A 22,672-nucleotide genomic window follows, 5' to 3' on the forward strand; every position below is an offset into this window, starting at 1 on the left:
TTCCCCATTAGCGGCCCTACACAGTCTGGTTTCTTGCTGTAGAATTGAGCACAGGTTCTCGGACGCCTCCTTGTTGGCAAACCGCACATGTGTGTGCGTGTGTGTGGGAAATACAATCGTTCAGAGATTACCAACAAAGGTTTATTTTCGGCACTTTGAAGATCTCAAATATGACTAAGATCTTACAAACAGAAGCAATGCTTTCTTCCTGACCTATGTGTGGCTGTGTTAGGAAAGAAGACAGACAGGCACAGGCACAGGTTTCCACTCCTTTCACAGCAGGACTTGGGGCTTCTTCTTCACACATTGCAAGCTTAATACAATGCTCTCCAAATGTGTGCATAGAAAAATGTAATATATGGACCTGCCCAAATTTTTATTGAGAGCAACCGGGGTAGAATGCAGTTTCCCAATCAAGGGCTGAACTAGAGGCGATGCAAGTTGTGTGAATGCAATTTGCCCGCAGGGAAGAGGGAGCAGCCTCAAGACCATGAGGAGGAAGGGGACCTGAACTCTGTTGTGGTTCCAAGAAGACCTGCTTCTCCTATATAACTATTTGCATTTCTATTAGTGCCAGTGGGAACCTGAGGCTAATCACAACTAGGTTTGCTGTTTGTTCCGATTTAGCACCGAAGAGTGCGTTTTTCAGGGGAAAGCTGCGGGACAAAGGTCAAGTGCAAAACTGCTTTCTAGGCACAGGAGAAGTGGAAGTGTAAACAAGTCCTTCCTCCAAAATGCAAATAGCAGCTTTGGGGAAGAGGTGGGACGCTGGTAGGCAAGGAAAGAGTTACACTTCACTCCCAGGGTCCCCACAAATGCTGTTCCCATTGCCCCGACACACAGATTTGAACTTTTACCTGTTCCCAGCAGTAGTGCTGTGTACATTTTCTTCTTTGTGCAACTAACATTGCATCTAGTCCGGGCTCTGGTAACCAACAGAGTATTTCCTGCTACCAAAGGTGAGAAGCAGCCCCGAGATTGCCCCAGCTGTACGACTGGGGGATCAGGGCCACGATGTTGGTGGCACTGAAGCTCCATTGTTCCTTCTGCTGAACGTCTGCACAGGGGAGTCAACAGAAGTCACAGAGCAGCTGGGAGGTCGTTGTGTCACTTGTCCCGGACAAAGAGGTTTCAAAGAACGTCCTCAATGCTGCATTAATGTTCAGAGTCTGTGTCTTCACTCATCCTAGAGAGGAGAGGAGGTATTAAAAAGAGGGGGAAAGAACGAACATTTCCACGGCTGCCAAACAAATTAGAGTTTTGTTTTTTTTAAAAAAAATCTCATCAACAGCCTTGCTGTTAGCTAATTAATTAGCCAATTTGTGTAACATTTTCAGTATCTCAACAAAAGCCACTATTTGGAGATTACTTATTGACGGGAACAGTTCCTACAGTCACAGGTTTCTGTATTTGTAGGCGGCTGCTGTGATACCTGGAGGAACAGAAGCGGCAATCCTCAGCTCATTTACTTTCTAGTAAAGCCCTTCAAAATGCAGTGGGACTTCTCAGCCAAAGTGCACTGGCTTGCTAAAGAAAAGTGCCCTCAACACCAACCTCCACTGGGGGGGCGGGGGCGGGACTCAGGCCTTGCAACTTGGCACAGCTCATACTAGACAAGGAATGGCTAAGCTAGACCCTGCAGGCCGTAGGCTGCCCTGCCCCCTCACAAAACTCACTACCACAAAGTTGTATTTTTTATTTTTTTAAGCATTATTTATTTTCTCTATGCGTGCATGAGTCCCCCACTATGAGTCCATGACTGCAAATGTTTTTTCTGGGTCCCTTCTCAATGTGCCCATCTTTTAAAATGGCGGCAGGCATTTGCGGCCCGCTAGGCCTCTCTAGCTATCCCTCAGAACTCTACTTCTCCCTCGTCCTGCTTCGTACTCCCGCTAAAATAAATACTAGAACTCTTGTTAGTATCTCTTCCTTGTCTGGATGGGGGATAGAGAAGGGGTGTGTGTGTGTGTGTAGAAACAAGCCTAATGCACCAGGGTAAAATTTACATTTTCTCATTTTTTCTCTCAAGTCCAACCTATCACAGGGATACGGACGGCCCTTGGAAAGTTGCCCAGAAGCGAATGTGGCCCTCAGACTGAAAAATGTTCCTCAACCCTGTTTAAACACACACACATTGCTCTTGAAGGTCCCCTGCTTTGATGCTAGGAGTTGTTGTTTTTTTGCAGACCCCACAACCTGCCACATTTGACCCAGCCAATATATATTTTTTAATTTTGAAAAAAGCACACACAATGAAGGACGTTTTTCCTTACTGGCCTCCTGCTGTGACACCATGATCTAAAAAGCTTTTTGTGATTCCCCAGGACACTGCGCCCTCCCCACCCCCACCCCTATTTGTCCTTCAATAAAAAATTAATCTGTTTTTTCCTGAACTGAATAATCAATAATGAATGATAAGGCATGACTTAAGACATCGTGGAATAGTTGACGGTAAAGGCTTTCGGAAAGCAGCCTTGAGAACTGCAGGCCTCGCTTGTGGCCTTTTGCATTTAAGCCATTCCCACTTCTGAGATGTAGCCCCCACAAGATCAGCCATAGGGCAGTGTGCCTTTGGTGGTGGGTATCGGAATTGTGCAGAATAGAAGCCCTAGAACTGTATACCCACACCCTCCCGGGCACTAGAGAAATCAGGGCCTAAGCAGAGATGGCATGCAATATTTTTCTTGGTTGGAACAGGATTTCCATCGCAAACATGTGCTGCTGCCCAGCTCTGACCCTGCAGTGTGAGCCTCGTTGGAAACCTATTACCGGGGCAAACAGCAGCAAGAAAGAGGTGAAATTCAAGGCATCAAAATACCGTATTTTTTGCACCATAACACTCACTTTTTTCCTCCTAGAAAGTAAGGGGAAATGTCTGTGCGTGTTATGGAGGGAATGCCTACGGGTGGCATGCCTACGGATTTTCCTCCTCTAAAAACTACAGTGGTGCCTCGCAAGACGAAATTAATTCGTTCCGCGAGTCTCTTCGTCTTGTGAGTTTTTCGTCTTGCGATGCACGGTTTCCCATAGGAATGCATTGAAAATCAATTAATGCATTCCTAGGGAAACTGCCTTCAGACCAGGTCCGGGGACAGTCTGTCCCCGGACCTCTTCTGAAGGCTGGGGGGGGGGACAAGGGCTTTTCTTCCCACCCCCAGCATTTTAAAAAACCCCGGGACAGCGGAGGACTTCTCCGCTGTCCGGGCGATCTTAAAATGCTGGCGGGCGGCATTTTAAAATCGCCCCGGGACAGCGGAGGACTTATCTGCTGTCCGGGGCGATTTAAAAGCCCCTGGGAAGGCAAGCAGGGGGGACAAAGACTTTTGCCCCCCGCCAGCCTTCAGAAGAGGTCCTGGACCTCTTCTGAAGGCGGGCAGGGGGCGAAAGTCTTTGCTCCCCCCCCGCCTGCCTTCAAAAGCCCTCCGGGACAGGCAGGCAGGGGGGAGCAAAGACTTTCGCCCCCCGCCCGCCTTCAGAAGGTGTTCCCTCCCCCCCGCCCGGCTTCGGAGCACCGTTCCGAAGCTGGGCGGCGGCGGGAGGTGTTCCCTCCCCCCCGCCCGGCTTCGGAGCACCGGGAGAAGCGATCTCCCCGCAGCCCCTTGCTTCAAAAGAGGTCCGGGGGCAGCGGGAAGCGCTTCCCGCTGTCCCCGGACCTGGGGCTGCGGGGAGAAGATCGCTTCTCCCCGCCGCCCCTTGCTTCAAAAGAGAAGACCCGCTGTCCCCGGGGCAAGCTTCGTTTTGCGAAGCAAGCCCATAGGGAAATTCGTCTTGCGAGGCAACTCGAAAACGAAAAAACCTTTCGTTTTGCGAGTTTTTCGTCTTGCGAGGCGTTTGTCTTGCGGGGTACCACTGTACGTGCGTGTTATGGTCGGGTGCGTGTTATAGAGCGAAAAATACGGTAGCTTGTACCTTTTGGAAGGTGTGGGCAGAATAAGCACCTACATCTGAGTGTCTTTCCCTTTTTAGGCTAGAATGTGTAAAAGGAGCATAGAACCAAAAGCACCGAGGAATCCATGATCTGGGGTGGAGAGAATCCACCGCTCATAATAATAAATAATAATGATTTTGTATTTGTACCCTGCCCTTCCCGGTTCAAAAACCGGGCTCAGGGTGGCTAACAACAACTTTAAAACACTTAATTGATGCAACAAAAAACAGCATAAAATACAGTATAAAATGTGAATAACAATAAAATCAGAATTCATGTACCTTACCTGAATCTAGAATAGATCAAGCACAGCGCCATTTGGGGGTTACACTGAGCAACGCAAACCTGTTAAAAACTTGCAGCCCTGGTAAACACTCCCAGCACATACACACACACACACACACACACATGCAAACACAACTAGGCGTATCATAAAAAGCAGGAGCAACATGGGACGGGAGGGCACAAGAGCCTTGGCCTGGGGCAGCTCATGCTGGGGGTGTATCCTGCACTCAGCACCCCTTGAGCTGAACAGAGACAACAATAGCTGGGACGGTGGCAGATGTTTCTCAAACCCCAGTGCCCTGAACGAATGCAGAATCCTGCATGCATCAGGCTCCAAAGGGTAGGAGGGCAATTTGCCAGCTCTCTGCAGAGGGACTTGGCCTGCCTCATCTTCACCTCTTCCATTATCCCGCCTTCAGATAAATGCTAATAGCCTTTCAGGGGGGCTGACACTTGCACTCACTTAAAACACCTATCACTCCCTCCCTGCCAGGATTACGATCCCTGCTCCTCCAAGAGCTTCAGCCTGAAGGCAACTGTCAGATTACAGAGGGGAAGCATCTCCAAAACAGCTTCCCTGGCTGCCTTTAACCTCCAAGGCAGGGCTTGCGTATTATGAATGGAGGTGGTCCCAGGGTCAGTGGACATTCTAGGCTGAAAATGAGACTAGGGGCTGAAAATGAAGCCACTACAGATAACAGGCAGGTCATAAGTGCGGTGAAAGGACAATAATAAGGACAGCATTTTTTTAAAAAATGGATTCTGGTTTATTATTTGGACATAGCATCACATTTGGATTGCAGATCTGGAACGAAGCAGAAATGAATTGGAATGAAAGCAGGGTTTGGGGCAGAGTGGCAAACAGGGCCAGACCAAAACATTTTGCCGCCTGATCCACAGCACCTAATCTGCCCCTCCCCACCACGCTAGGTCAAATGCTTTTTAAAAGTTCTGCTGCACCATTCAGAGATTAATCCCTTTCCTCATCAACTATCCTCCTAAACGCCACCCTCCCCCTCCGAACAGAGCAAATCTGCCCTGGCTGCAAGCCGGAGTGACGTGGGTTGGTTTGTAGGAGCAAAACATCACCTGGGTGACTGCGGATTTAACACAGCATAGAAGATGCAGCGGTCTCAATGCCCAGAGCAGCCAGAGTCCTGCAACTCTGAACTGGAATGGGCAACCTCTAGGCTTGCAGGATCAACTTTGGTTTCGTTACAAGAACCAACTGAAAGTGGGTTCAACATAGTGGCAGCAGAAAACCAGGGAACAGGGTAGTGCAGAGCTCACGCTCAGCCCAAGAATTGGTTTTCACTGTGCCAGAAACTGAGCTACACAATCCTGACACACAAAAATCCACCTTCTCCCCAAGCTTTCTTCATCTTTTCAGTAGCCTAACTCATAAGGGCAGGTTGTGCGAAGCATTTTTGCTGTTGCGATTGTAGAAGAAGTGAGAATTGGGAAAGAAACTGTTGGTAAATCTACTGCAGAGCACCCAGACGTCTACCTTCTGCCTACCCCATCCGTTTCAGGACTTGCATTCTTCTGCAATACCACCACCGGCTTCTGTTGCATTTGCTCAAAGGACAGCAAATCCTGTGACCTTCTGAAGGCAACTGCGAACCAAACGCATTTCTGCCATGCCCAGCCACGTGATTCCCCAGAGAACACACGGCGCAACACGGTGCTTTGCTGGAAATAGCCTGCTCCCGGAGGCTGTGTGGGCCCTGCGGTCATTTCACCTTGCCAAGTTACCCTAGCTGTCCCTTTAATGCCATTACCGAAGAGCATTAAAAAAGCAGATTGCCCGAAGGGGATGCGCGGCCACGCATCCCACCCAATCGCCCACACCTACCTCTTTGGCTGAGGTGATGCAGAGACGGCTTCCAAATGTTTCCGGATGTACTCTCTGGATCTTATGTCGGCCTGGAATCAGGGCAGAAAACAGAACCGGGGGGGGGGGGACACACACACACAGTTTGTTTTGGCTGGCTGATATCTGCGGTTGTATCTGAGGAGCTTGTGGTAGGACGAGAGGGAATAAATAACACCCAATGAACAAGGAAGAAGAAACGCCCAAAGCCCAGTCCTGCCCATGCTTAGGCCAACCATCTGAGGAACATTTTCTGGACTGACCTCTCACCCAACAACTCACCACAAGGCCTCCATATTAATTCCAGGCTACGCTCCAATCTGGCTCAAGTAATTAGGCAGCAAAACACATCCCTGGCACCCGTCTACGGCCATGGGTGCCATTTTATTATTATTATTTTTACAGAACGGGCATTGAAATCAAGGAACAAATCCAGAGGCCTTGTAGAAGGGTCAGGCTACCCTGCGCCCACTTAGCCTTGGGTGTTTCCACTCTGGAAGCCATCTTTCTCATTGTCACTTCTGACCTGACCCCTTCTAAAAGTTAAAATGATGGGGATTTGACCTTCTGCACGCACAGAATGCAGAAGACCCTGATGTTGGGAAAGATGGAGGGCACAAGGAGAAGGGGACGACAGAGGACGAGATGATTGGATAGTCTTCTCGAAGCTACCAGCATGAGTTTGACCAAACTGCGGGAGGTAGTGGAAGACAGGAGTGCCTGGCGTGCTCTGGTCCATGGGGTCACGAAGAGTTGGACACGACTAAACAACTAAACAACAACAACAACAACAACACACAGAATGTACTCTGCAGGCATGAGCTGCTGTGAGCCTTCCCTAATCCATGTCTTGATTCAATGGGAAGTGCCTTCTGAATAACTTGGAGAAAACGGTCTTCTATACCTATCACTTGTTCAGCAGGTTAGAGATTTCCCAAAGGCGATTCAAGCAGTTACTTCTAGGCTATGAATATATTGTATGTGAGCATGTGCGTGTATGTATGTGAGAGTTTTTGACTGATTCGCCGGCTCAAACAGCAGGTGTGCCACTTCAGTGTTCAGAATGAAGTGATGTGAGCAGGCGCATGCTGCCAAAATGGCTGAGCTGAGTGAAATAGCAGAGAGCCAGTGGGACAAAATTCTCATCACGGGTTGTCACATGCTTCCTTGGGAAACATATTTCACTAGGCTTCCCAGGGGAATCACTTCCTAATTCTAGAACAAGCCAATACTTGGTGGAGGATTTGTGGTCTGGCTGGGTTTATTGATATATATATATATATATATATATATATATATATATATATATATGGGATTATAGATTGCTTACTCAGAAAAATATTTAAGTGGTGTATACAATAAAATAATGTCAATAATTACAGCAATGCTTTTAAAAACAAATATATCTGACAGCAAGACCAGGGCTGCAACGGGATCATTAGCTTTCCTCATTGGAAAGATTTAGGAACCCATGAGGTCCAATAAATCTCCAAGGACGAACCATCTGAATGGGCTCATCACCCTTGCGGGGGAAATTGCTGCCACTAACTCAGAGCTCACCAGATGGTAGACAATAAAGACGTCCCACAACCCGCCCTTCCCAATTTCTGACCACTTCTCACACCACTTGGGGCAAAGACTTGGTGTGTTTGACCAGCAGTCATTTGAGATAGTCCCTGTGCCAGGGCTGAGAATGGGGTGGAGGGTTTATCATTTCCTGTGGTTGGCCAGCCAGGATTCAGAACGGATATCACCAGGCCACCTTAGGCCTGCACACAAGTCTCCAGTCCCTCTGAATTGCCATTGGCCTTTGCCAGTGCTTAGAGCTGCCTATTGTAACTTGCATGGTACAGCTCAGACTCTCCCTGCCTTGCCTACAGAGTTATCTGAGGAAGGTCTCATTTCGTGCCATGAGCCAGCAGAAGGCCTGGGGCACAATATACCCCATGCATGCCCTAGATCTCCCAAGCCTGCATGTTGTAAACTGAATCCATGGAGGCAGCAAGGGAAGGGCTCCATTTGCAATGCTTAGGCCTGATGTACAAGCCAATACCCAGTTTCACCATCTTCCAGGCTTCCCAAATATCACAGAATAATCTGCCTCCCCAACCCCTATGACTTGGGATTGAGTTTCTGCAGCACTCCGCAGGACAAAGTTGGTTTGCCCATATTTGGACAGGTTAACTTTCTTTCTGCTGTTGTTAACCACTGGTTTTCGTTAACTATTTCAAACCAATACATGGCATTCAGCCGTTGTCCTTCTTCTCCCCCAAACATAGTGCAGCTGCTCCTATTAGAGCGTCCCTGGTAGAGTCTCCCTCCCATCGCCTTGGCAATTGGGGGACCCCAGCAGCCAGGCTCCTTGCCCTCTGCAGAGACGGCTCCTCCTGTCCCCCAGCTAGGCATCTTTCCCTCTCCTCCATGTAGCTACACAGTTGTCCTGCACACCCTCAAGCCTCTTCTTCTCTTTTGCCCAAGGCAAAGCTGCCCCCCCCCCCACTTTCACTGGGGAATGCTAAAAATGAAGATTTCCTCTTCTCCCCCTATAACTGGCTAATATTCTTTAATACCACTGCAGCTCAACTAATGCCTTTGAAGAGAGAGAAGCTTACATGTATACACAGAGGCAGCGTTAGTCTTTGTATGCAATGGGAACTGTGGTCAAAAAATGACATGGCTGATTGTATCAGGCCCTCAGCCCAATTGCTTCTTAGGTCTCACCGTTCCACTAGAGCTTGTCAGGTCCATACTGAGACGGTACATTTAATAAGAGTTAGATTAGGGGAATTTCGCAATGTGCTGCTTTTCAATGCCTGCCAGCTACCAGCATCTCTCAACATTGGGAAGGTTCATTATGACAAACTTTGAGACTCCTTCTCCTACACTTTTCATTAGTCCCCATCATTCAGCTCCATACCAGAATTCCCTTCGGGACAAGGGAATCTAGATGGCTCAAACAAGTAAGTTGTGTTGTATGCTACAGTAGAAGCTAAAAGCCACCCTGTTCTTCCAAAATAAATCCATCCATTTGGAGTGAAAATGGAAAATGGCTCTAGGTGGAACTGTTTCACTGGATGAATTTCTCTCATCTTACACCCAGCTGACAAATAACTCTGCTTCTTTGTTTAAAAAGTTGGCTTTGCAATGAAATTCACGACCAGGGACTTCCAGTCCCTAGTGGCCCAAATGGGTTCATAACCAGGGGATTTAAATGCATTCCAGTATATTTCAATAGAATATGGGGCATTTCATTTCTAGTTTATCAAGTGTTACACTAACTGGTAGCAGCATCAAGAGCTACCTTCATTTCACTTTTGGTAGCCTGGGTTTGGGAGACACTCCCAAAGCAAGTTTATCTGATGCATCATTAAGTGTCCTTTTATATTGCAAAAAAGTCTTGCCAGTCTTCACTCCTAGCACTGTGCTAAGAGTCAGCTTAACCCGGCTTATTAAACCAAGAGGCTAATCAATAAGATGGATCATGTTGCCTTAATAATCCCCCCAGATCACGCCTATTTTTGGAATAGACTAGCTGCAGCAGCAGCATTAGGGGCTGGAGGTTATGCCGGGAGTATTTTGGGAAGAGATTTGGGCATATCAGCCCAGGGCATGGTTGGAGACTGTGGAGCATGGAAGTTCTGTTGCCACTGGACTGGAATCTGTTTCATTCCAGTGCTGGGAAGCATGGAAAGAAGGGCCTAAAATTACACAGCAAGCTTTCCTCCTGCCCTTTTTTGGACAGGGGACTTTCTCCTGTGTAGCAGTGAGAGCAGGGGTAGGGGTGAAGCAGCCCACCATGACTAGAGGGTAGTGAGATGTGGGGCACGCTGCAGCAATCAAACAGAAGCACTGGAGCAGTTTTTCTTTTCAAATATACATTGGAATGAGCTCCATTCTCAAGCGCACACAAAACCTTGGATCACTGAACACTTGGTGACTTGGAAACGCAAACCGATCGCACCGAAAGGCCTTGTGTTTGTGCTGATGTGGTGCAGCACAAGCATTTTTCTCCCTCCCTCTCGTTCCCTCCCTCTGATGCTTGAACTATTATGGCTTCTTAGGCAATGCTGTAGCCAATAAATGATGAGCATGTGCAAGTTCGTGCAAAGCAACCACAGATCAAGAGGGAGCCCCAACTACGCACACTCCGCCAACTAAGAAACGTTCCCTGCGGTTTTGGTAGCTGGGCCCTGCTACAGAGAAGGGAAAAGCCGCTTCTCCTGAACTTTTTCCTACCTTGCAGTCAGCAAAGGCACAGGCTATTGGCATGTCTGATTGCCCACACACCACTCTACAATCTCCCGCTGCTCAAAGGCAGCCTCCAGGTTAAGAAAGGTGGTCTAGCACTGCCCCCTTCTGGCTGCATTCTCAACTGGTAGCTTCTGCAGACCCTCTTGCAGGGTCCAGAGCCGGAGGTAGTACCGCAGTCTGGTGATGTGAGCAATGCCGCTAGAGCTATTCAGCCAGCCAGCCAGCCAGCGCACAGCCTCTCAAAGGGGCTGCAGCTGGCAAGGTATTTCCATGTCAAGAAAAGAGAGGCCTTAGGAAGGAGGTGGACAATTTAGCCTACTCCTTTTATCATCGTGTTTGCCATTTAAGTCTGCTGATGTGCAGGTTTGCCAGTTATTTGTGGGCAACCTCCACCCGCATCGTAGGCAGTAATATATCATGCAGTGATATCAAATCCTGCACTCTAGGAACACCCAGGCATGAAATTCGGATGGGAGACTTCATCCACCTATAGTTGGGCACCCTATAGTTTTCTCAGTAAAAGCAAATTGCTCCCCTTATGCAGTGGCATGATTGACAGAGGGGTGACAGGAGAAAATGCCATTGGCTAGGACAGTGGTGTCCAAACTTTTTTCAAAGAGGGCCAGATTTGATAAAGTGAAGGTCCATGAGGGCCAACCAGAGGGCCAACCAAAGTTGTTGAGATTTCTTAAGGATTGAAGTTGTTGAGCTTTTTTACGATTTTTACCTCATAAAAGGGCATGCACATACGTGCTTGGGAAGCAAAAGGAATGGCTGGAGTGCTAGATCTGGCCCATGTCATATGTAATGCATGCATGGGCATGGCTTAGCTAAAACGGCACACAAAACAAAATGGGGAGCTTCGGCAGGTCCAATTCGGCTTATGGGTCGGCGATTCCCCGCCTTGAAGGTTGTGAAGGAATTGAGCCTTGCTTTTATGAAATGCTGTATACTATCTCGTACATCCAGTTGGGGATTAGAAGGTGAACTTGTGCAGCCTGACAGGAGGAACTGAAGATATAAAGTGGGGGCAGGTAAACAAAGTTTTGTTTTTGTTTTTTAAAGCATTTAGAATACAGCGGTACCTCGGGATAAGAAGCTAATTCGTTTCGGAGGTCCACGCGATTTCTGTTCTCATCCTGAGGTAAAGTTCTTAACCTGAGGTACTACTTCCAGGTTAGCGGAGTCTGTAACCTGAAGTGTCTGTAACCTGAAGCGTTTGTAACCCTAGGTACCACTGTAGTTTGGAGGTGAGCAGACCAAGATGGGTCTCAGTGTGATAAGAAAAGGCTTTGTGAGAATAAGTGAGAACCAGCTCCAGTGCATGAAATGAGAGAAGAGGAAAAGAGGATCACATTTTAATCTATTTTGATATTTTGCTCCATTGGGGAATATACTGCTTTTCTGTAACTTTTCCTTGTAATACCTTTTCTTTAAAACATCCAATCTTAGTCATTTCCTTTTGCTTTTTCATAAACCTGGGGGGGGGGTGTCTAAGCTGATTGCAAACACCTTCCTACCTGGGAGCCATAAACTTTGCAGTACCTTGAGAAGTTTCAGGGAGACCCCGGGGGAGAGTTTAAGCCTGATTTAAGGCAGCCTTGTAAGTTTAAGGCAGTATTGTAAAAAAAGATAGAAAGAAAAAGTTCCCCTGCTTTACCTGGTGGCAGCAAGTAATTTAAAAAGGAAGAATCGGCTGAGCAGAGGATTACACTCTGTGTTAGCCAGGAAGACCCTCCCCTTAGATGGCCCAGAGGCTGGCTAGCTGGCAGGTGGCCGGCGGCCATGACAGGTGTAATTTGCTGGTGGTCACATGCCAGGAGTGGGCAGGGTAGTAGTCAGCAGCGGATGGGGCCAGAGCTAAAAGTGGTCCATAACAACAACAACAATTTTATAATTTATCCCCCTGCCCATCTGGCTGGGTTGCCATGCCACTCCTTGTATCTGCCACCCCATCCCTCTCTGTCTCTCTGCTAATCCTGCTAAAGAAGAGACAGATTGCTCTTGCCCAAGTTCTGAGTGCTTTGGCAATTTAGGCCAAAACCAGCAGGCTACCACCCCCTGTCATGGAGGACAGATCTTTGATGGCTATCACCAGCCAAGATACCTAAACTGGAGCCTTCGCATATACAGGACATAAGAACACAAGACACTGAGGACAAACAACAGGACAATGGTCATCGCCATGTTTGCAACCTTCTAGCAGCCATCAGGTCAACCACCACTCGAAGCGTTAGCCTACAACTGACGCGGCAAATTGGCAGATCAGCTGGTCCCTTGGCCTGAGGCTGCCAGCACCACCCTTCCACCTGAAATCCTGTTCTCACCTGCCGGATGGGCTCAGGAACCCGATACCTGCAGCAGGAATGCACTAACTGCACAGCAGACAGAAGGCTCATTTTGTGGCCCACAGAGACGTACACGGGTTTGGTGCTCTTGGCGTAGCTGCGCAAAGCCTAGGGCAGATTTAAAAACAAATGAACAAAAGATGGTATAAGTGACAACGAGTTGGGTGCAAACGCCAAAGCAACTGGAGCCAGTTCAGATGGAGGAGCATCATCATCATCATCATCATCATCATCATCGTTTTATAATCTATGCCCTACTCATCTGGCTGGGTTTTATTTTGCTTCCACCAAAATACTTTTTTAAAAAAATCAAACATAAAAAACTTCCTGATACAGTGCTGCCTTCAGATGTCTTCTAAAAGTTGTGTAGTTCTTTATCTCCTTGACCTCTGATGGGAGGGCGTTCCTCAGGGAGGGTGCCACTACCGGGAAGGCCCTCTGCCTGGTTCAAGTACAGGCAAAGGACCCACTGTTAGGATTTTATGTAGCCGATGCTGGCTAATGTGATTAGTATAAATCACATGAGATGTCTGAGAAGGGTGTGGGAACGGAAGACTGTCTTATCTCTTCCGTCTGAGAGTGTTATTGGACTGTACTTTCGCTTTTGCTGTATGCTTTCTGTTTCTGCCAGAGTTTGGAGAACACAGACGTGATTATGGATTCTCTGTATATATTGTGAGTAAAACATAGTTTAGATCTACAAATGTTTCTATCTTCTTGCTGTGTGATGCCAGAAGACTTGTGTCCACTTTTCATATGAGAAGTGTCGCAGAGGGGCACTCTGGAGTGAAGGGACATGCCATTCCAGAGACGTGCCCACTGGGAGATGCTCGGAGGTACTGGGGGTCTGCCATCCCCCCCAGGAGTGTTTGCTAACATCCACCAGGGCCTACTCCCCATCTACCTGATGACGCCCTTGGCAGGGGCTCAGTGCTTCCTACTCTGCTCACTATCAACAGTGCTCCTCTCTGCACCCCAGTACTTACCATACCCAAGATTTTCCCTGAAGTACTCAATAGGGGGAATGTGTCTCCTCCTGCCTGAAGGTCTTGGATCTAGAATACAATAGGTTTGTTGCAGCTAAAACGAGTCCATGGGGTTTATAAACTTGATCGTAAGGTGACTTCCTAGAATTCCTTCTGCTTTAAGAGGTTGGGATCCAACAACCTAATATCCCCCCTCACCCCTACACATACATACAAACAAGCCACACTGCAAGCAACTGAATGCAAGCAACCAAGCTCAGGACCCCTAATCTCTTGCCTTATCAATAAAAATAAATATATATGTAAACGAAGGACATGATGGTGAGACACAAATCCCTACACTAACCATAGGCAACAGAATGAAAGAACAATACCCCCATTTCTCTCCCCACCTATTCCTTTCCCCCACCCCCAACTGCAAGATGTTGATGACAAAACTGTCTCTCAATAAATGTAAACGAACTGTGAAAAAGTCTATGAATTGTAAGTGGAGACAATTAAAAAAAAGAAAAAGAGGTTGGGATCACACTCGTCAGGCATTTCCTTTGCTAGTATCTGTTCAGTCCTGCAGCTCTGTACAGCAAGTCCCTGAAGGAAGCATCTGGGGCAGGAGTAGCCTGGGTGGAATTCTCACTTGCAGGGATCATGCCACGCAAAGAGGAGTGACTTCCCTTTGGGGGCCACTTCACAATGCGTAAAACGCATTACAATTACCCATAAGACCGTTCTCAGGTGCATGCAACAAATGCATGTCTATGCACACACATGTCAGGAATCCAAGATTGGCTGTGGTTCCCTGACACAGTGCATGTTGGTCAATGCATCCCTTCTAATGGAATACACGAATACACACACACACACACACACACACACACACACACACACACGTACATAGTTGGAACTGCAACTGCAGTGCAGAGAAACCAGCAAAATCTTCTACAATTCCTACAAGAGGCTCACTTGATCTATGATTCGTAGAAAGCTTCCTTACACTGAGCCAGAGAATTGGAACGTGAGCTCAGAATCGCTATCCCGGACTTACCTGTTCCTTGTGCAGCTCATCATTGGCCAGACCATCAACTTGCAGGAGGTTTTTGGCTACACCAACACAGGGGATTCCTGTGAGCACACCGAGATGGCAAGCAATGCCAAAGCCTGCCAAAGGAAAAGTGGGAAGAAGACGCTGAAGCAAAGAAGGCAGGGAGAGAGCTTTCCAACTTGCTGCGGGTCTCTTTAGGAGGGTGCGAGATCCAAACTGTCAAAGGAAAGCTAAAGCACGCCAAAAGAGGCAAGCCCACAAACGTTTGCAAGGAGCTGGACCCAGGGTCAGGGGTCAGCATCAACAGGGTACCCATGGAGGCCCCCACCCAGTTGTGGGACTGGTGCTCCTCTCCCATCTTGCTGGTGCTCCTTCACCTGCTCTCCTCAAGCATGCAAGCAGTGATAAGCGCAGCCTTTGGGAGAACTGGGTCCAGACTCCAGAGGGAAAGGGTGAGTGAGGGGACAGTGGCAAGGAATGTCATGCGACAAAGAAGCAGCAAAGCAGGCTGGGAAGTGCTGGGACTGCACAATCATTTGAGCCTACTAAAGTTATTCAGGCCTAACTGCTACCTGTTGAGTCACTCTGACATGTGACTCATTCTCCTTATAAGTAGCAGCCATTTTCTCTCTGTGTTCTCAGTAAGATTTTAGTCAGAGTCAGTCTGCCTCAGTTGTGAGCAGAGTCAGTATGTAATCTCAGTCAAACTGTTTGGAACCATGTTGTTTATGAAGAAGTTTATTTTAACTCAGTAAAGCTCTTATTTTTTCACTTAAAAACTCTGCATTATTAATTTACGCGGCGCGTCAAGGAAGTGGTCTGCCCGCTTTGAGTGGGGTGTTTGTGTGAGAGAGGGTGTAAACTGAGGGCGTCTTTCCCAAGGGCACTGTAAAAGATGCGAGCAGGCGCTGGAGAGAAGCTCCCCATGCTGGCATCTCTAGAATTCCCAGGCACAACAACAGACCAACCAAACATGGAAGGGAAATCCGATTGTTGCTAGACTAAAAAGCCAATTCAAGAGTCTTACCTCTGTGGTGGAGAATGCCATTTCCATCTACGAGCAGGACCTAGAAAAGCCACAAAGAGAGACATAAGTGACAGGTGATGTAGGGTGGGAGATTTTTGCAATAACTGAAGGTGTGTGAGAGAGAATGCACCCACATATTCACACCATCTTCCCCCAATGCTAAAAGAGATGAGATGCAATCACAGAGTCATACCCCAGGAATGCCTCATTGAGGATGTAGAGCTGAGGGGTAGGAAGTGAGCAATGTACACAATTCCCTCACCTCAAGTTCAGAAGGAACATGTGGCAGAGTGCCTGTTCCTCAGGCCTCACCATCCTTTTGGTTCCAAATATTCCCCTCCAGTCTTACCTCTTTTGTGAGGGAATTCCTGTAGCAGTTGTGGATGACTCCACATAGGCCGTTTTAGAGATCCCCTGGATCCCTTCGGCATGCGCTCAGAGATGCAGCAGCTCCTTGCTTCCCTGCACATGCTTCAATGGGAAGTGTAGCAGGAGAAACGTGCTGAGCAGGTAAACAGACAGGTGTGGGTGGCAGTGGCACCTGGCTGGCTACTGCTGCGAAGCTCAGATCTAGCAAAGCTCGCTTAAGTCTCACTGATTTCACTGCGTTGACTGCAAAAGCATGATTAAGTCTGGATCCAAATTTTAAAAAGCAACTTAAAAAAAAAAAGCAACTTGTTTTTTTTAAAAAAGATTACAACAACTCAGCAATATAAAAGGAAACTTAACCAAATATTAAAACAGGAGCACGTAAAATCAAAACAGAGAGCAACAGACTAAATCAGGAGCAAAAAAACTGATTTAGCAATCTGCATTCATTTACAGATGCCGTATAAATAAGCATAGGTGGCATCCCTGTTTTTTTTGCACAGATTGCACAGGGGCTGGTAGCCTGGTGAGCTCTCCTGTGAAGCAGATGTTGGCACAAAACTGTTATGCAGAAAAGATGTCCTTAGTGGCAATTTCCCACAAAGGAAAGAGAAAAGCAGCTGCTGATACCAATAGGGAACCTTCCACGTTCAGAACCAGTATGCTACCTGCTTAGAAGACGTTTCAGCATGTAAGCAATATAAAAATTAATTGGCACGATGATGATGATAGAATATCAGCTTCTGGGGAACCACAGCAGGAGAGGGTTGTTGCTTTCTAGCCCTACTTGTGAGCTTGTTGGAGGGATCTGGTTGGCCACTGCAGGAAAGAAAATATCCTGGACTAGATGGACTCTTGGTCTGATTGAGAATAGGGCGGGAAATATCACACCTGGGGCCTGAGACCAGGCTCTTTTTGCTCTAGCCGCTGCAGGGCCTCCACAAGAAAAGGGACTTCTCTGAAGGCCAGGAAACCTGCCACATATGGGGCATTCACAGCTACCATGCAACAGTCTTCATACAGGACCTAAAAAGATCAAGGGAGAATGCAGAGTGAAATATTTCCTTGTGGAGTAACTCACTCAGCAGAATGAGCAAGAGTGGCTGACCACATTCTCAAGCAAGTGAAGTAATATACACACATCACCATCTTAGCATCCTCATAAGAGTCTATAGCAGGCAGAGGCAAACTCGGCCCTCCAGATGTTTTCGGAGTACAACTCCCATCATTCCTAGCTAACACGACCAGTGGTCAGGGATGATGGGAACTGTAATCCCAAAACATCTGCAGGGCCGAGTTTGCCTATGTCTGGCCTATAGTGATCAAGCGATCATAATTTGGCAGAAACTCCTCAAACTCACGTGTCTTGTTGAATTACCCCTGAACTGCTGCCATAATCTTATTTAAAGAACTACTAATTTAAAGTTACTCAGCTAGCAACTAAGAATACTGTAACATTTGACATTTATTATCCTTTCTATGCTAGCTCTACCAGAACTCGAAGAGCCCTTCCTTCTGTTGTCAACTTTAGAACCTGGGAGATCTATGATGGTTACCTCAAGGTCTGGGTAGCTGAGCACCACCAGTGAAGCACAGGCACTTGTGTCATCTCCTTTGATGTAAGACAGGTCCACTCCTCCAACTCTCTGCAGTCCAGCAAAGGAGGGGTTGCTTTGCCACTCTTGGGTGTCCTGGTCAATTACATCTGCCTTCAGCTGTGCTTGATCACTATGAAACATAGTAGAACTAGGTAGCATCTGTTTGTTTCCAGCACCAGAACAGGCCAGGAACAGGCAATTTTCAATGTGTTGGAAGAGTATGATAGAAGCATAATTGTTCAGTTATCCCTTGATTGCCTCTGGTTCAAAGGTTCTGCAGGTTTTTGTAGCCTTTTGAAATCCTGCACAATCTGTTTAACCCTGAGATAGTGTAGGCACAGTAAATGTATACACCAACGATGCCTCCACCATACAAATTAGCTCTTTTAAAAAACCTCAAACATCTTCTCTGTCTCCAGACTAATAAGAATATACAGTACAGGAGACCTTTGTTGGCCCAGAATGCTTATGAAACCAACTCATTTTGCTTCAACATGTGTCTTTCCATAAATACAGGAACATCTCTCTTCAACCCGCACAAACAAATTAAGGCCTAAAGGATACCTTTATCTTTTAATTGTGTGGGAGGGAGATGGTGGGAGACAGTGGTCTGCTTTTGTTGCTTTCCATCTCAGGGAATGCATATTGACATTTGGAACAACACATAAGCAGACAAACCATTCTGCTTTCAAATATACCCATATCCATACCTTTCACTGTATATTTACTATCTGGAGTCAATCCTTCAAAGTTTCTCCACCCACTTTCTCACCAGTGACCCTGCAAAGCCAAATTCAGGGCTGGGAAACCTTTGGCACTCCAATGCTGCTGTACTCCAATTCCCATCAACCCCCAGCCAGTACAGCCAATTGCTAGGCTTGATGGGAGTTGTAATCCAGTCCAAAGGTATCAGATTTAGGAAAGCTGGCAAGATTAGGTGACCTGAACTTTTTGCCCTACGGAGTGTTGTGAAACACAGCGGTCCAAACCCAACCAACTTCTTTTGGTAAGGTTTATCAGGCACCTTGTAACTTTTATTCAGCCCAACAGCAGGAGGCACTAATCCTGCAATCCTAAATTCATTTGCCTGGGGAATCAGACCAATTTAAATCAGTGGGTCCTGCTGCTAATGAGACACGTGTAGGACTGCACTGCAGGAGTGGGCTGTTTATTGACCAGCAAAGATAGCGCTAAGGCTCAAATCCTAAGCAGCCTCGCTCGGAATCGATGGCGCTGGCTTCCCAGTAAACCAACCAGCTTCTGGTCGCGCTGTTAAGGTTTTTACTCCTCGGGGCGAGAAGGTGCTTTGTTGCTGCTAGGCGAGAAACGTTGACTAGTTCCTGGCTCCCAAACGCAACGGTCCCTTGAGGCACTGCAGCGTTAGGAAAGGCATTTTATAACCATGCAAAAGGGACGTGCGCGTGAGCAGTCCGGGTGGCGCGCTCGTCGCCGGGAGACAATTAGGTAAGCCTGTGAAATAGCAAGGACTGCAGCAGTAAGCCCAGGAGGTGGCGCACGAGCGAGCCGCAGCCTCAGCCGCCCGGAAAGCACAATGCAAATCCCGCAGCCCCCAGCGATAGCGCGCTCCCGCTTGCCGCCTTGAAAGACAGACTTGACGTCTCCGCTGCAGTTTACCGTTCCCAGGCGCGCAACGTCTCCTCCGCCACCCGCGCCTCGGATTCAGCCCTGTCCGCCATTCCAGCCGGACCTCCCGCCTTACTACTTCCTGGGCTGCTCCTGCACTGATCACGCCCCCACCGAGCGGATCCAAGGGCGCTCGCTCTCCCTGCACTGCAGTTCAGTGATGGAAAGGAGCGCACGCGTCCCGGGATAGGGAAAGGCGCACCTTAGGGTTGGAAAGGGCACGTTCTGCTGATTGGGTTGCCACCTTTGTTGTGGAAAAATACATACAGGGCATGGCAAGGAGATTGGGTGGGGGTTCTCCCCCCCCCAAGTGAATTTAGAATTTTCATGCTGAGCAGATAATCAGCCGATAATGTATTGAAGAGATGTCCCTCTTCTGTGTAGAAAAGCATCTCAGACCTACCGTATTGATTAATAATTGGGAAACGCTTATGCTGATTTGCTTTTGAATTGCAAGTTTATAGAAAACCTCACCCCTGCCAACCCAAGAAATAATGGTGTAAGTAGAGATCTGCTGTAAGTAGCAAGGAACACAATCAACTTTCCAGGCTGAATTCATCATGATAGCAAAATTTCAGGACAGTTAAACACAATACAAGTCTTGTGTAGCCATTTTTTATTAAAAGGAGGGGAAAAAATACAAAATAATTTTTAAACATTTGTTGGTTATGGTCCGCCAACTCAGTATACTCGTAAACAAAGCCACAGTTTACTGTTTCGCCAGTACAGTGCTAATTTTATTACAGCCAAATGCATCATCCACAAGGAGAATAATGGATTTTGTTCCTTCACTGTGTTCTGTCCCTTGTATTCTTGTTTGGAAATAGATCAAGTCTAAGCAACTCAGCCCCAGACTCAGAACTTTCTAGTAATAAGGTAACTACTTAAATAACGATCAGTTGGATCAGCAGTGACTCAAACTGTATTTAGTACCCAGTGTAGATTATCAATAGATTATGCATGTTGAACAGGTCAAGTTTAGGGAAGTTATGCAGATGGCCAGAAATGCAAGTACTCAGAATATGTGAAATGAGCTTTTGATAGCCCTTTAAGAAAAAGTTCAGTGAACTGAAGTATGTGTAAGCACATGTGGTATGATTACCTGTTAAGAACCCTGTTATTTATAAAGCACATAAAATTTAGAGCACCAGCAGAACTTGGCTAGTATCATTTACAGCAGTGGCAGATACTACTTTACTTTCACCCTGAGAAATTCCTCCCAAAAATATTTTGGGTTGTCGTTGTCATCCTCCTGTCAAGACAAGAATATTTTGGGAAAGATGCTTAAAAATCCACATGAATACAGTTCAACAGAAATTTGAAAAAGTTCCTTCAATTAATGGTGCACCAGTTCACACAGGAGTAAGTGGTATTTTCTTCCTCCTTCAAGAAATCTTAATCACTTTCACAGAATCTCCTCCTTTTGTTGTTTTAATGAGGCACAGCATCTCAAGCTGCTAAATGCGCTGTATATAGCTGACAGTTTAAACATAACATTATTTAAATGAACTAAAATAGCCATCTTATTTTTGAAAGCATCCTAGTTGGTCCAATAAATTCAACACTGTTTCCTTCATAAAGCTGATCAGAGAAATGTGCTTAAGCTATTTTTCGGCCCGAACAGAAATTAAGACGGCATAGTTAATCATGATCACAGTTGCAAATTTAACAGCAGCAAATCAGTTGTTATATTCAAAGCACTAACATCAAATAGAATATCTAAGTCGTGGAGGTCAAAGAAAGGAAAACCAGGTTTATGCATACAAGGGTCCAGCGGCAAAACAAGAGGATTTTGACACTCATGTGACTATGAAGAAGGCTGCCTAAGTGAGTGAATATACCTATTCACAATGGCCAACAACAGGCAGGTTAGGCAACCTTGACTGGCTGCTTCTCGTGTAGGCAGTGACGTCAAGCTAGTTCTGAGTCTGTGCCTGCTGAATGGCTTTAAGAAAGCCACCTAGAAAACTTCCTTGACCAAGCTTTGACAATTTTTGTTTGGGTGTCCTGATCCAAAGACTAACAGACACACCATGGCAAAATAAAAGTTACAAACAAACGATGCCTCTAGTAGTAGAGAAGGCAGCTTTGGTAGCACTTAGGAAGACTAAGAAAAAACCTGAGGGAAAGAGGATTGGTTCCTTGTATCTTGCCGACCTGAGTGACTTAAGGGGAAAGAGACATCCCACAGAAAGGTGACACACAGCCCCTGCTCTATAGCCCCATACTGACCATTTATACCTTTGTTTTTTTAAGGACCTGTGTTGCTAGCCACTAAACTTGCCACTGAAAAGGTCTTTTTGCCTTCCTCTGAATGTGGCTTGCATCTTTCGGCTTGTGCTCTACTGGGGGATAAATAGCATTTTTATTTTGGCTTCTATGGCTTAAATTAAGATTTGCACATTATAGTTTATTCTTAATATCGCGCAGCGACACTTTCCATTAGGAACTCCTTCAGCAATGAAAGGGGTGTTTTTTTATCCAAAAGGTGCTTTTCGTTTTTGCTATGTGCAAGAAACGCAGCACCTAAATCCAGTGCTTTGCTCTCCAGGATTTTTTTTCTTCTTCCAGAAAGTGGCTTGGCCAAGAAGAGAGGAAGCAGCACAGTGTCTGCATTTAACCAAGCCTTCGGTCTCGTTTAAGAGTGGCAGCCACTTTCCAGGCAGCGATACACTGGGAGAGCAGGATCTCTTCTGGGAATGTATCCTCTAGTTCTTCTGGTATGTTGCTCCCTTTTGTTTCGAGGTATGAAACAAGTGTTTCTTTAAGGCTGGGAAAGAGAGAAAGAGAGTGAGCACAAAGTATAATCAGCTATTCTGCAGTACATGGCACTGTTAATGAGCACAAAAAGAGCTACATTCAGGTGATGAAGAAAATATGCAAAGTTTGGGCTTGACAGGCTCTTACCTCCACTTGGGATCGAATACCTCCTGAACTTTGGGATGTTTCAGCTTCAGGATGATCATTTCGTGCAACTCTTGGAGGAAGGGTTCCAGCCCAGCCTGCATAAGGAAGGCATTGAGGAGTTTTGTGTTCTCTGGAGTGAGCTCCTCTTTATAGGATTCGCTGACCTCTGCGAAGGGATCCTGGGAAGAAACACACAACAGCATCGTTAGGGGAAGAAGGGAGAACAGGAGCACAGAACATCAAGTTATCTCATCCTCCCCACCCCTTTCAGATTCCTACCTTTTTCAGATGCAACAGCTGTTCAGATTTATGGCTTGAAAGGAGCTGCCACAGTGCAATAATGTGCTTTAGGTGACATCGGCTCAGCACCTGTAAGAAACACACAAATGTTTGACCGTTTTTAAGTTTACTATAATT

At 46.8% G+C, this 22,672-nt stretch overlaps 2 protein-coding genes across 5 annotated transcripts in view; both read right to left on the reverse strand.

Moving 5' to 3' along the window:
• Nucleotides 1-266: 266 nt before the first annotated feature.
• On the reverse strand, nt 267-19,467 carry ENDOV (endonuclease V). Of its 2 annotated transcripts, XM_082210970.1 has the most exons (9): nt 19,340-19,467; nt 17,663-17,834; nt 16,998-17,132; nt 15,738-15,777; nt 14,714-14,826; nt 13,672-13,740; nt 12,665-12,793; nt 6,069-6,139; nt 267-1,186 (listed from the first exon to the last, which is right to left on the reverse strand). In XM_082210970.1, the coding sequence occupies exons 1-9, from the start codon at nt 19,399-19,401 to the stop codon at nt 1,156-1,158; spliced, it is 822 nt and encodes a 273-aa protein (XP_082067096.1). In that variant the 5' UTR covers nt 19,402-19,467; the 3' UTR covers nt 267-1,155. The 2 variants fall into 2 exon arrangements, with proteins under 2 accessions (XP_082067096.1, XP_082067097.1); XM_082210971.1 differs by lacking the exon at nt 267-1,186 and having other exon boundaries at nt 6,108-6,232.
• Nucleotides 19,468-19,947: 480 nt separating this feature from the next.
• LOC309526970 (E3 ubiquitin-protein ligase RNF213-like) overlaps nt 19,948-22,672 on the reverse strand; it is a 94,199-nt gene continuing 91,474 nt past the window's right edge. For all 3 annotated transcript variants that reach the window (XM_082213391.1, XM_082213390.1, XM_082213389.1), the window contains 3 exons: nt 22,535-22,624; nt 22,256-22,434; nt 19,948-22,118 (listed from right to left, as the gene is read on the reverse strand). In XM_082213391.1, the coding sequence (XP_082069517.1) occupies nt 21,965-22,118; nt 22,256-22,434; nt 22,535-22,624 (423 nt within the window). In that variant the 3' untranslated portion in view covers nt 19,948-21,964. The remainder of the gene's footprint in view (nt 22,119-22,255; nt 22,435-22,534; nt 22,625-22,672) is intronic.

This window comes from Podarcis vaucheri (assembly GCF_965113315.1).
Source record: "Podarcis vaucheri genome assembly, chromosome: 2".
NCBI classification, from domain to species: Eukaryota; Metazoa; Chordata; class Lepidosauria; order Squamata; family Lacertidae; genus Podarcis; species Podarcis vaucheri.